Raw genomic sequence first — 13,151 nt, 5'->3', positions numbered from 1 at the left:
ATACCCATGCAATTTCTGTGGGGGTCACATGCCACGTAGAAAGCAGCTTGTAGGACATTTCCATTGTTTGTGTATCCTTAGCTACTGAGTGGGCCAGCCTAATTATTTTGCTCCTGTGTTCATCGTTTCTTAAGGGGCCTATCTCCCTTTCCCAGTTTTCTAAGTTAGAAGGGTATTTATAGTCCTCCTCCCACACCAATATTTTATATATTTTTGATATTCTTCTTACTAAGCTTAGAGGGGACTTCAATAGCTTCTGCAAGGGTCTCAGTTGGCTTCTTCCTCACAGTGGTAAAGCTTGGGCCAAGTGTTGTATTTGGGTGTATCTCCATTTGTCTAGTGATTTGTGTCTCCATTCCCGAGTGATTTCCTCATAAGTGAATATTCTATTCCCTTCCATCACATCCTGCAATAATATCTCCTCCTTTTTTGCCCACCTTTTAAAATATAAGTGCTCCTCCTTCCCAGGGAAAAAGAAATTTGTGTCTAAAAGTGACATTAATGGTGAATTATGACCCAGTTATGTCTCCTACCTACTCTATCCCAAATCTTTAATGTGTTTTTTGTCATAATGTTTGTGCTCACTCCCAAATCTCGGTGTTGTGATGGTATCCATATCACTTTCCCCATGTCTGTTCTACTTAATGTGTTTTCTAATTCAGCCCAACTCTTCTCCCTCTTATTATGTAGCCAATCTGCTATTCTAGACATCACAATTGGTTCATAATATTTTTTTAAATTGGTGCTGCTAGGCCCCGGCCTAACTGACTTTTTTGACACTTTTTTTTTTTTTTTGGGGGGGGGGGGGGGGGAGGAACCAGTGACATTTTTACAGTACTCGGTGCTAAAAATATGCACTGACATTGTACTAATGAGATTGCAGGGAAGTGGTTAACGGGGGTTATCAAAGAGTTAAATGTTTCCTGGGTGTGTTTACTAACTGCCTGGGGTAACACAGATCTGTCTTCCTGCCTAGCAGAAAGACAGGATCTCAGTTAATCCTCTGTCAGAATGGAGATCTGCCTTGTTTACTTTGGCAGATCCTCGTTCTGTCCCTGCGGGGAATGTTTTTACAGGCGGCTGGTGGACATAGAGTCCACCAGACCCGCTGATTGGCTCCCCCACTGGCCAAGGCACTGGCGGCTGGTACCCACAGAAGCTAGTGCACAAACAACCATACCGGTACAGCGATTTGCGCAGCCGAGCCTCCTTGCCGCAGTATAACTGTGGCAGCTGATAGGCAAGTGGTTAACAACGAGAACCACTTCCCAATTCATGCTGTCAGCAATGGCACCACATAGAAGAGAGATGTCGTCATAAGGCCTGAGAAAGAAAATGTATTTCTTTACATAAGAAAGGTGAAGGCTACAAGTTAATCAGCAAAGCTTTATCAGTGAGAAAACTGTAACACAAGTGATACAAAAATTAAACAAAGATGGAACTGCAACCATCTCAGACGTCCAAGGCCATCCACAAAAGTTAACCTCGACAGGAGTGTCTTCTGAAGAAAAATGGAATGCAAGTTCACTGCAGTTAGCTAAAGAAGTAGAAGGCCAAATTGGGGTGATTGTTTCCCGTGACACAATACAGCATACACTGCAAAGGAATGGCATGCATGGTTTTCGTCCACAAAGGAAGCCTCTCCTAAAGCCGATGCACAAAAAGCCTTCCTAGAATTTGTCAGGGCCCATGCTGAAAAAGACTACTGGGACTCTGTACTCTGGAGTGATGAGACAAACATAAATGTTTTTGGAACGGATGGCTTCAAAACTGTCGCAAAGATGAGGAGTGAAGAAAATGCACGGTGCCTACTGTGATATGTTGTGGCAGTGTCATTCTGTGGGGCTGCTGGTGTCGGTGTTCTGTGCATTTCAATGCTATCGTGAATTCACAGATGTACTACTTTATATTGAAAGAGAAGATGCTACCCTCATTCCGTGCACTCGGTCATCATGCACTTTTCCAACATGACAATGATCCAAAACACAGCTCTAAGGCCACTGTTGCATTTCTGAAGAACAGGGTGAAAGTGATTCAGTGACCAAGTATGTCTCTTGATCTGAATCCAATCGAACACCTATGGGGATTTCTGAAGACAAGTTGAGCGTCACTCTCCATCCAGCATTCGGGCTCTAAAAGAGGTATTTCTTAAAGACTGGAAAAAGATAGATGAACTTATTCATTTCATGCCTAGAAGACTTGGTGCTGTCCTTACAAATTGAATGTCATGCAAAATATTAGATGTAGTAGGTTTTGTTCTGTGTATTCATGTTTGCATCAACTAATTTGAGTAAAACTGAAGATTTTATAATCTAAGTTATATTATTAACTTTACCTTACAGTGCATTTTGCTTTTTTTCATTACACATTTTTGATCCATGTGAAGTCTATAGAACCAAAAACCAAAAAAAAGTACCACGCACTACTGCCATAGAAAACCATGTTAAATGGACTGTAATATGTTTCTGCAAAACTGAAAATGCACTAAAACAATGCATAAATGTGAACCAGGCCTTAAAACTCAGTTTCATCCCTATGCTCCCTGCTGAAAGCACTGCTTGTGAAAGAGAATTCCACATCCTTACCGCTCTTACCATAAAGACACAGTTTTAAAGACGCAGTTCTCCAGTCACTTAGCTTTGTTGCCCTTCTCCTGACCCTCTCCATTTCCAGCACATCCTTCCTGAGGACTGGAGTCTAGAACTAGGTGGCATACTCCAGGTTCGGCCAGATCAGAGTCTTGTAGAGTGGGAGAAATTATCGTTATCCCCCTTTTAACCACTTGCTGGGCGCTTAAACCCCCTTTCTGCCCAGACCAATTTTCAGCTTTCAGCTCTGTCACACTTTGGCAACTCATGCAGCACTGTACCCAATTAAAATTTTTATCATTTTTTCTCACAAATAGAGCTTTCTTTTGGTGGTATTTAATTACTGATGTTTTTTTTATTGGTAAAATTGAAAAAAGACAATGTTTTGAAAGAAAACAAGCCTAGTTTTTTTTTTTTTTTTTTTTTTTTTTATATTTTGTTATAAAATTTTGCAAACATAATTTTTCTCCTTCACTGTACGCTACTGAGGCAGCACTGGTGGACACTGATAAGGTTACTCTGGATACTAAGAGGGCACTGATGGGTGCCAGTGAGGGGCACTGGTAGGTGACACTACTAGCTAGGTGACACTGATGAGGCACTGGTGGGCACAGATGAGGTGGCTGTGGCTCTTTCTCTTGAGGACCGGTGACCCTTTCACTGAAGCTGGTGATTAGCTTTTTTTTTTTTCTTCTTTTCTCCTCACGCTGACAGCGTGAGGAGAAAAAGATTACTGGTCTTCTGTTTACATCATGAGATCAGCTGTCATTGGCTGACAGCTGATCACGTGGTAAGGGGCCGGGATCGAGTCTCATTGACTTGGGCAGCTCATGCACGGTAGGACATCATATGATTGCATCCCAGCAATATAGGTCCGCATTGTAGCCATCATTCTGCTATAGCGAGGAGGTTAATGCATGCCAATATCTGGATTTGCTTGCAGTAGCCTGGCATTGCATGTCATTGCTGAGTCTGTCATCTGCCAAGACCCCCAGGCCCTTTTTCATATTAGATTCCCCCAGAGGCTCTCCCACAACGAGTAGATTGCAATCTTATTTTTGGCACCCAAATGCATTATTTTACATTGTTCTACATTTAACGTAATTTGCCATGTAGTTACTCATCCCATTAATTTGTTCAGATCTTCTTGCAAGGCTTCCATATCCTGCAGAGAAATTATTGCCCTACTTAGCTTAGTAGTGTCTGCAAATACTGAGATTGAGCTGTTTATCCCATCCTCCAGATTGTTAATGAATAAATTTAAATAGGATTGGTCCCAGGGCAGAACCCTGGGGGAACCCACTTTCCACACCAGACCATTCAGAGTACTCCCCATTTATCACTACCCTCTGAACTCCTCCCTGTAGCCAGTTTTCAATCCATGTACTCACCCTTTGGTCCATACTTGACAGACTTTTAGTTTGTAAACATTTATGGGGAACTGTATTGGATGCCTTTGCAAAATCCAGATCCACCACATCTACGGCCTTCCTTTATCTAGATTGCCTCCTCATAGAAGGTTAATAGTTTGGTTTGGCAAGAACGATTCTTTATGAATCCATGTTAGAGGTACACCCAATAGAAATTTTGGTACCGAAAATGCAGGATGCACTTTGCTGAAAATGACAATTAAAAAAAAAAAAATCTTTTTATTTATAATTGTATTTGACTTTTTAATATCAATTTTAAATATGAATTTATTTGTTGCCTGTATTGGCACCTTTTTAGTGCAAGAAAGTTAAAGAAGAATGCAGTCTCTAACCATCTCTTTTATCATGTCTGCAATCTCTTTAACTTAAACACACTGCTAATAGTACTATCACAATTTCCACTTGGTGCACCTCTAGCAGACATGATGCAAAAGATCAATACAGCCTCACTAGTGTCCTGCCTGTTGGCTAAGTAGGGCAGGGAGGGGTGTCTCCACCATCAGCACTTTTCAGGTATTTGTACAATGCTTGTTGTAGTTGGTTAACACCCCCATACAGATTTAAATTTAATGACTACCAATTCATCTATTTTTCTCCCTGCAGATAAGTCTGGACCCTCCCATTAAACAAGGGCAAACTCGTTATCACTTTCTAATCCTGCTTTTCTCCAAAGATGAAGACATTAATTTGACCCTCAACATGAGCGAGTAAGCAATACTATTACAAATGTTTACATCTCTAGGTATTCTCTGCTCTCATTTTCCCCTTACCTTATTCTTTACTGGTATCTTCTGTCTTTCACTTTCCTCAAGATAAGCCTTACTCTTCCAGACCCTTAAAGCTTATCCTTCAAATGGTATGAATCCATTCTGTTTTAAATGATAAACCACATACAGTAAGTACTCTAAAGCTACTCATTTCTCTGTGGAATAACACTTCCTTTTCCTAGACCCAGCCCCCCGGTGACATGATTCATACCCCTTTGCTTCAGCAATCTGTCAATGGATGAGGGCATGAATGGTGGACATTGAGCTTTTTAACATAGAATGATAAGTTTTGAATGACTTGGTTTTAATCCATTGGCTATTTCATATATGTATATAATATATGGAATATTTTGATTCAGCTATCGTACAGTGGGCTGTTTTTTTTTTGTTTTTTTCTCCTTTTTTTTTTTTTTTTCTTCCCTTTTATTGGAGTTGGTTGCGCCCATACAGGGTTTTTATTAGTTCTTGATTGTGGGTTACCGAGAGCTGTAATACCTGGCTGGTCCTACCAGTTTCTGCTTTTCCCTTTTGTAAACTGACCATGGTGTATCACGGCTGCTGAGCCCTGACACCGTGCATTCCTCAGCCACTGCTATCCTGCCTCTCCTCCGTTCTTTCCCCCCCTCCCTGCATGTCTGCCCGTGTCGGTGCCACCCCCTCCACTCCTGCTGCTCTCATAACTGTTAAAATCTTTTATATAATCCTGCTGATTTCTTAACTGGAGTTCCGATCTCTGTTTTATTACACAAATACCTCCTTTACCGTATTCCAGAGCGGTTCCCCGCGATCAGGTGACTGGCCGACTGTCTCCTCTCCTCCTCACACACCGGCTGTGGGGGGGGGGGGGGGAATCTTGGCACCACCCACTGCATCTTTCAGCCGGGCAGAGGAGAGAGCCGGCTGGTGACATGATTGCATGGAACCGCTCTGAAATACGGTAGAGGAGGCAATTATCTCCCTTCGCCTCTCAGGACAGCACCTTGGAGAGAGCGTAGCTCCACCTCTTAACAAGAAACTGTGTGTGACATTACCTGTTTAAAATCAGCTACTTCCGCCATGCCATCAGTTTTAGTGTTTCCCTTGCCATGGTGGAAGCACTGCTGGGGAACCAGAGGGGCTGCGCTCTCTCCAAGGAGGTGGTTTTGGCAGTACCTTTGTTTTTTTCTTATTAGACCAGCCCAGCTCCCTCCCACACGAGAGGGAGGTTCCTTCGCCCGCTCACAGAAGTAAGGGCCCACTGGTGGCTGTCCGTCCCGGGTGCTTGGGGGGGCCGCAAGGGGGTGTTAGACCTCCGCCGGGGCTTAGCAGCACATTGTTCTGGCTGCTGGAATGCAGGAGGAAGGGGCGGGACACCTTCCGCTCCTCAGCGATGGACGCCAGAGGAGCTTTGTTTAGGCTGGGTTCACACCACAGCGATGCGGGAAAGCCGCGAATCCGCAGCGTTTTCCCGCATCGCATGACTCCCGCCAGTTCACACTGCCCTATGCGAATGGCTGGGAGTGTCAATGAAATGTTAATGACACCCCCAGATCCGTCCGCATATCGCAGTGCGATCTGCAGACTCGCACAGGAATCGGATCGCATGGTGTGAACACCCATGCGATCCGATTCTGTTGCGGACCAAAAAAAGGGTCCCGTGCGAGTTTGCTGCGGGTGCGATGCGAATTCAGCCATACTATCTGTATGGCTGAACTCGCATCGCTACGGAGATCGGATGTGATTTGCACTGCAGTGCGGTGCGAATCACATCCGGATCTCCCCCCGCAGCAGTGTGAACCCGGCCTTAAGGAGCACATAGTCAGTTGCTGCAGCACTTGTGATAGAGGAGACAGTCGTCTTCAGCAATGGCGGCTGCACGCGCCCAGGTTCCGAGCCAGGCACCTCTTTGATTTTCTTCGCTGGGTGGTTGTTTTTGTTTGTGACGGTTAGAGCCTGCAGCTGTCTGGTAGGATGACATGTAACGCTAGTAATTCAGCATGTATGGAAACTCTGGGGCACAGTGGGGAGTATGCTTTGAGCACTGTTTCTTGTCTCTATTGCAGTAGTATCTCGCTAATAGAGGTATGGGGGTTGTTTCTGTCTTACAGAAAGCCACCGCCAAATCAGAGAACTTGCGGCAAGAAAATGCCCTTCGTGCAAAAACCCATTAAGGGACTCGAGGGGCCAAACCACTTTGCAGATCCTGCATTGCCGGTTTCGTTTGGGAAGAGTCTACACAGGAGTGCAAGGAGCTCTTTTCTTCAGTGAGAGAGGAATTAGTAGAGACACTTGGGACAGTACGTTCCCTTAAGACGAAACAGGGCCAGAGTGCCTGCCAGGAACAGAGCTCCCAGTCCAGTCTTCCTCCTACCACTTCAAGACTAATTTAAAGTGAGTCAGTGAGAGAGAATCCCCCCTCAACAATTGACTCAGAGGAAGAGGAGATGAGAACATCTAGATATAAACTAACGCTAGAAGTGCATGACTTGCTAAAAGCGGTCTATACCACTTTGGAAATTCAAGAGGAGGAAGCCCAGCTGTGGTTACATGACAAAATGTACCAGGGGCTAGAGGAGACAAAACATAGTTTCTTATCGTACATCACGGGACACAGAGCCATAGTAGTTACTATGTGGGTTATAGTGTAAAAAATATACTAAAGCGCTGATGTGAATCAATATTAAAATGTGAGAAATAAATATTAAAAGATAACTAAATAATATAGCTGCAATTGTAATATGTGAACTGGTACACAAAATTAAAATGTTAAAAATTAATAATTGCGCTAATATTAACCTAATATTGTACAGTGTACCACCAAATTAAGTGAATAATTAAGAACATATAGTGAACCATACAAAATATAAGAAGTATATGAAATTGCTTCTGTGTAATGGTAACAATAAAGCAAACCTTTTCCACAAGTAAAAGAATATCACATTCCACCGTGTACAAACCAAAGTCTCTGCCAATAAATTCACATAAGTAGGACTAGATAATCAAGCCTTAATGAGTCTTCTGAGTATCAGATGGTTCATTCAGAGATTGCACTGCTGGTTCCCATGCGTGAACTTGCAACTTTCAGCAGGCGTCCATAACATGAAAAACGAAGAACAAACAAGACCATTGTGCAGATAATATAACAAAGTGATCCCTATTTAGTTAGGGTGGACCTCCCTCACACTTCCCTGCAGGATAGATCGCATATGAAATGATCAGTTGCATACAGCATAACACTGGTAACGTCACGGGCTTCTCCTCCTGACTAGTTTCATCACTAGATGCATGACTTTTTCAATGGTGTTCATGTGACGGACCTGATCGATAATTAGTGTGCATGCCGGTTGCCATAGTGACCAGGGAGTTCAATGCGTCATCATACCATTCTATGCATTCTGCATTTCATTTCAAACGCAAAATGTAACTCTGTATATTATGTTATTACACTGCAAATCCTGACAATATAACAAATGTTAAGTTTTTAAAAAGAATGTAGGTTAAAGGGATTGTAAAGTTAAAATTTTTTTTAAATAACAAACATGTTATACTTACCTCCACTGAGCAGCTCGTTTTGCACAGAGTGGCCCTGAACCTGCTCTTCTGGGGTCCCTCGGCGGCTGTCTCTGCTTCCTCCTGCAGGTACTTCTCAGTCATGCAAGCTCCCTCGCATGGTGAGAAGCATCTGCGGGCGTGCTCCCGTGATACAGCTGGTGGCTATAGCCGCTCGCTGTATAACACGGCCCCGTCCCCCAGCGCTCCACGTCAGTGGATGTGATTGACAGCAGCAAGAGCCAATGGCTGCGCTGCTATCCATCCACTCCAGCCAATCAGCGGCCAGGCTGAGTGGTGAAGGACGGCGGGGGCGAGCACGGGATTTTCAAGAAGTCAGGTAAGTAAAAAGGAGGGGCTCGGGCGCAGGCGGTGTGAGGTGGTTTTTTCACCTTAATGCATAGAATGCATTAAGGTGAAAAAACATTTACCTTTACAACCCCTTTTAAACCTACAATAACTGGCTTGACATAGACTACATAATACACATTTAACCAGGGAACTCGCTCCGGTGGTGAAAGTTAAAATTGCAACCAAAAAAAACAACCTCTACTCCAGAATAGACAAGGGAAATATGCGCTTACAATATTGGGATAGAAAAAATATATATATAAAAAAAATATAAAAAATCCGATATAAAACAGTTTTTAAATCAAAATCTATGTTCTATGTTTCTTAATTCTCTCACCCTATTTCTACCCTGCCAGTGTGATTTTTATATTTTTTAATAGCCCAAAATTTGAGCAGCGCTGGGTTATTATCATGACTTAAAGCAAAGTGGCGCGACACGCTGTGCTTTGGGCAACCTTTTTTGATATTTTGTATGTGTTCCCAAATGCGTTTCCACATCGGGCCTTTTGTTCTTCCACATACTGTAATGAGCACGGGCATTGTAATACATACACCACCCCCTCAGTTCTGCATGACACAAAATCTTTAATTTGATATTTTTTGATTACTGGTAGATTTAAAATGTATGCATTTTTAACCATTGTGCTTGGTATTTTTACATGCATAGCATTTCTTGCATATATTCACCGACCGACACAGCACCTCTCTGTAACTAAATGGGTTTGTTAGCCTGCCATTAGGAGAACTAGGCAAAAATTGTAACACAATACACAGAACTTTAGTCCCGCCCTGGGGGGCGGACCCTGTGCTAACAACCCTCCCTGCTCCCAGGCAGAACTCCGTTTTATTTTGCTTAGCGAAGCAGAATGACCTAGGAACCCTGCGGGCCCTTTGGTCCATTTTTGTGATGCAGGTTTGATGTTTTTTTCCCACAAGATGAAAGATCCTGAGATCTTCTATCAACTGCCAGCTGGGTGACAGGCTGGTTAAGTTATCCTTGTAGTCTCCCCAGTCTGGCCATCGAGCGTGTGCAGGTCACAGCTAAGGCTTGGCAGGCCATGACATGCCTCCAGTTCGAGGTGGTCGGTGAGCTTCAATTGTCCGGGGTATACATATGACCAGGCTACTGATGTCTGGATCACAGTATACCGGGCCAGCAGCTACTCTGTAACTGCGAAGGAGTAGGTCTGTGATGGAATGTCTCTCAGCTCTCCAGGACTGGTGACTCCTCTTCCAAAGATCCTAATATGGAGGGATTGGCCTCATAGGAGAGACTTGGTACACTCCCTTACTAAGTTGGTCCACTTGACTTTTTTCTGCTTGTAACAGTCTATTGATGAGCCCACCTCTGGTTTGGGATAATTAAAGCCTCCCCAATCTGAAACCTTTCCTATCCATTCATGTCTGAAAAAGCTTATGTATTCTGAGTGGGAGCACCCAGATAGTGTTTTTTTTTTCCTCAATAAGTATTCTATACTTTATCCTATAGAGGAGGAATTGTATAAAAAAAAAGGGGGGATTCCAGCAATTGATGCTACTATATCCTCTGTAAACAAAAACCTACCTTGTCCTGTAGCCAATGCGCAAATGTTGAAGGCTCCAACAGATAAAAAGTTGGAATTTCTTTTTAAGAAGAAACTTGCTCTTGCAGGTTCAGTCATTCAGCCGACTCTTGCGGGGATTAGAGTATCTCAGTCCATGAAGGACCAGTTTGTAGAGGTACTCAAAACTATTCCTGAACAGCAGGCCCAACAGATGGCTGGCATATCAAAGGCACTGTTTCACAGTGGATGCTGTGAAAAATTCTATTCAAGCCTCATGGCTTATGCTAGGGCTGGTACATATGCGCAGAGTCCTATGGTTGAAAAATTGGTCAGCCGAAGAGCCATGTAAAAAGCTCTTGTCCAGTTTCCTAGTTCATAGTGAACGGTTGTTTGGAGATGATCTGGATAAGTATATCCAAAGAATTTCTAATGGGAAAAGTTTGCGTTTACCAGTAAAGAAGTTGTTTAAACGAGCATCTGCCTCCAGGCAGTTCAATGGCCTCCACCGTCAGTTTCAAGAGGAAGACCTCAAGGGCAGTCCCAGGGCCAAAAGAGGACTTGGGGCAGGAAACCTGCAAAGCAAAATACTAAAAGCCCCCTCCGCTCGGGTGGGGGGAAGGCTTCTACACTTTTCAAAGATCTGGCAGAAACATTATCAGGAGAGATGGGTGACTTCCTCAATTTCTCTAGGTTACAAACTAGAATTCCCATCTCCCCATTTTTTTTGTTTTAAGTTTTTAAACATTCCCAGAGGCCCAGGGAGAAGGAAGTCTTTCTGGCTCTGGATCATCTCTTGTCACAAAGTGGTATCAGAGGTTCCCACAGAAGAGCAGGGATCAGGGTTTTATTCAAACCTCTTCATGGTACCAAAACCAAACTGGGAGGTAAGACCCATTTTAGTTTTAAAAATTTTTTATTGAATGAAAAGCTTAGTTGTAAAAAAGGTTTCTCCCTTGCAGGGGAGTCAAAGAAGGGTATATATAACCATACATAACGCTTATCCAGGACAATATACTGAGGATAAACAGCACTTGTGCATAACTGCTGTGAGACCAGAAGGAATCAGTTCGGGACTCACTAGCAGTAAGGAGGATTAATGCAAAAAAACAAATAAGTCAGAAGCCCTCCAGAGGGCCCGGCTCCCGACACCCCCATTGGGTTTAGACTGTGTCAGGGACCCAAGGCCCTCCAGCCTTCAATCAATCCAGGAGTTCAGTGTGCATTAATCAGGGTTTTAATAGTTGAGGGAGCAAATCCATAGTGCAATAAATGAAAAAACTTGCTTGATCTTTGTTACATGTACATTCATCCCTCCCAGTGGCAGGCACCGCTGGGAAGGGTGGGGTAAACAGAGATAGACAGATAGAAAGATAGGAGTAGAGAAAGAAGGGGGGAGGAGGAGAGGGTTAAGGCGGGAAGGGTGCCTATTCCAAGGAAAGCTCAGGGATATGGGGGGGGGGCTCGCTTCTGGAAGATTCACCTATTCTGTTAGGGTCTTGGTTTAAAGGAGCACCCCAATGTAGTGGGCCCAAGGTTCCCAAATATTTTAGAATTTTTCAAGTTTGTCCAGAATGATATTGAGGTTTTTTCCTGTAACATGATCCAGGAGATTTTTTGTTTGGCTAATAGGAAAGTGACCTTTGGAGACTTCCAAGACCGAGCTATTGTCAGTTTAGCTGGGGGCGGGGTTAATTGTGTTTATATAATTGGTAGTTATTGGGAGTGAGGTGAACGCCTAAATAGGTAATGGACATAGAGCTCCAGGAGAAAGGGAAGTAATCCTTTTAATCTGTCAACTAAGGCTTGAGGGGAAGAGATATTGAGAGCGATCGATTTTAGACATGTTAACGTGCAGTCCAGATACCTGCCCAAATTTGTGAAGGAGTTGAAGGATATTAGGGGAAGGGATGAGGGGGGGGGGAAGTGACGAAAAGGACGTCATCTGCAAATAAGGCGAATTTGTGTATGGAGTGGCCACATTTGATTCCGTGGATGTCTAGGTGATTTCTAATGGCAATCACTAGTGTTTCGATTCCCCATTTCAAAATGGAGGGGAGATAGTGGACAACCTTGTCTAGTACCTTTACTGATGGGGAAGGAGTCTGAGAGGTATGCTTGGAGTCTGACTTGTTGGGCGTAGAGGGCCCCGAGAAGAGTTATAAATTGAGCACCAAAGTCCCATCTTTCCAAGATGCTAATTAAGTATGGCCAAGTAACTATCGAAGGCTTTTTGCAAATCAATGGATAGGAGGAAGTCCTCCTGTGAAGGGTTGCCATCCCATTTTGACTTAAGGAAAATTACATCAACCGCCCTCCTTGTCCGGTCCCTGCCTCCCCGGGATAAAGCCTACTTGATCTTTATGGACATAGGACCCTGTGAAGGATCCTAGTCTGTTAGGCAGGATTCTTGTCATTATTTTTAAATCGTTATTAATTAAGGAAATGGGTTTATAGTTGCTCACTTGGCTCTGGTCCTTGCCAGGTTTAGGGATGACCGAAATGTATGCTAGATTGGAAGCCGAGTCTAAGGGTGAGTCTCCAACCGGACCAGGTAAGGGGATAGAACCTCAGTGAAGGCCTTGTAGTACTGTGTCGAAAATCCATCTGGGCCAGGGGCTGAGCCTTTAAGTTCCTTTATGACTTCTCTAACCTCTTCTTCAGAAAAGGGGGCTTCCATGATTGAGCGATGGGAATCTGAGATTTTGGGCAGGGGGATGTTATCTAGGAATGAGTTGATTGACTGTGCTGCCAAGGTTAGGCCCAGAATACAATTTTGTGTAGAACTCGTGGAAGGCTTCTAGGATTTGTTTAGGATTTTGAGTAAGGGAACCAGATAGAGATTTAATTTTGGGTAGGGCGTGGGCTCTATATTTTGGTGAAACTTTTGCTGCAAGATGGGTGCCGAACTTATCCGAGTTAAGGTAGAATCTACCACTCGCCCAT

At 43.7% G+C, this 13,151-nt stretch overlaps 1 protein-coding gene across 1 annotated transcript in view; it reads left to right on the top strand.

Annotated features, from left to right (window-relative positions):
- Nucleotides 1–13,151, top strand: part of SSRP1 (structure specific recognition protein 1) — a 196,805-nt gene that overhangs the window by 69,576 nt on the left and 114,078 nt on the right. Inside the window, 1 exon segment of the mRNA XM_077493187.1 lies at nt 4,622–4,725. Coding sequence (XP_077349313.1) covers nt 4,622–4,725 — 104 coding nt within the window.

The sequence above is a fragment of the Lithobates pipiens genome, unplaced genomic scaffold (genome assembly GCF_037356315.1).
Source record: "Lithobates pipiens isolate NorthernLeopardFrog02 unplaced genomic scaffold, aLitPip1_a1.2 Scaffold_19, whole genome shotgun sequence".
In the NCBI taxonomy this organism is placed as follows: Eukaryota; Metazoa; Chordata; class Amphibia; order Anura; family Ranidae; genus Lithobates; species Lithobates pipiens.
Note: the sequence above shows the minus strand (reverse complement) of the source record. Positions and strands in the feature narration are given on the sequence as shown.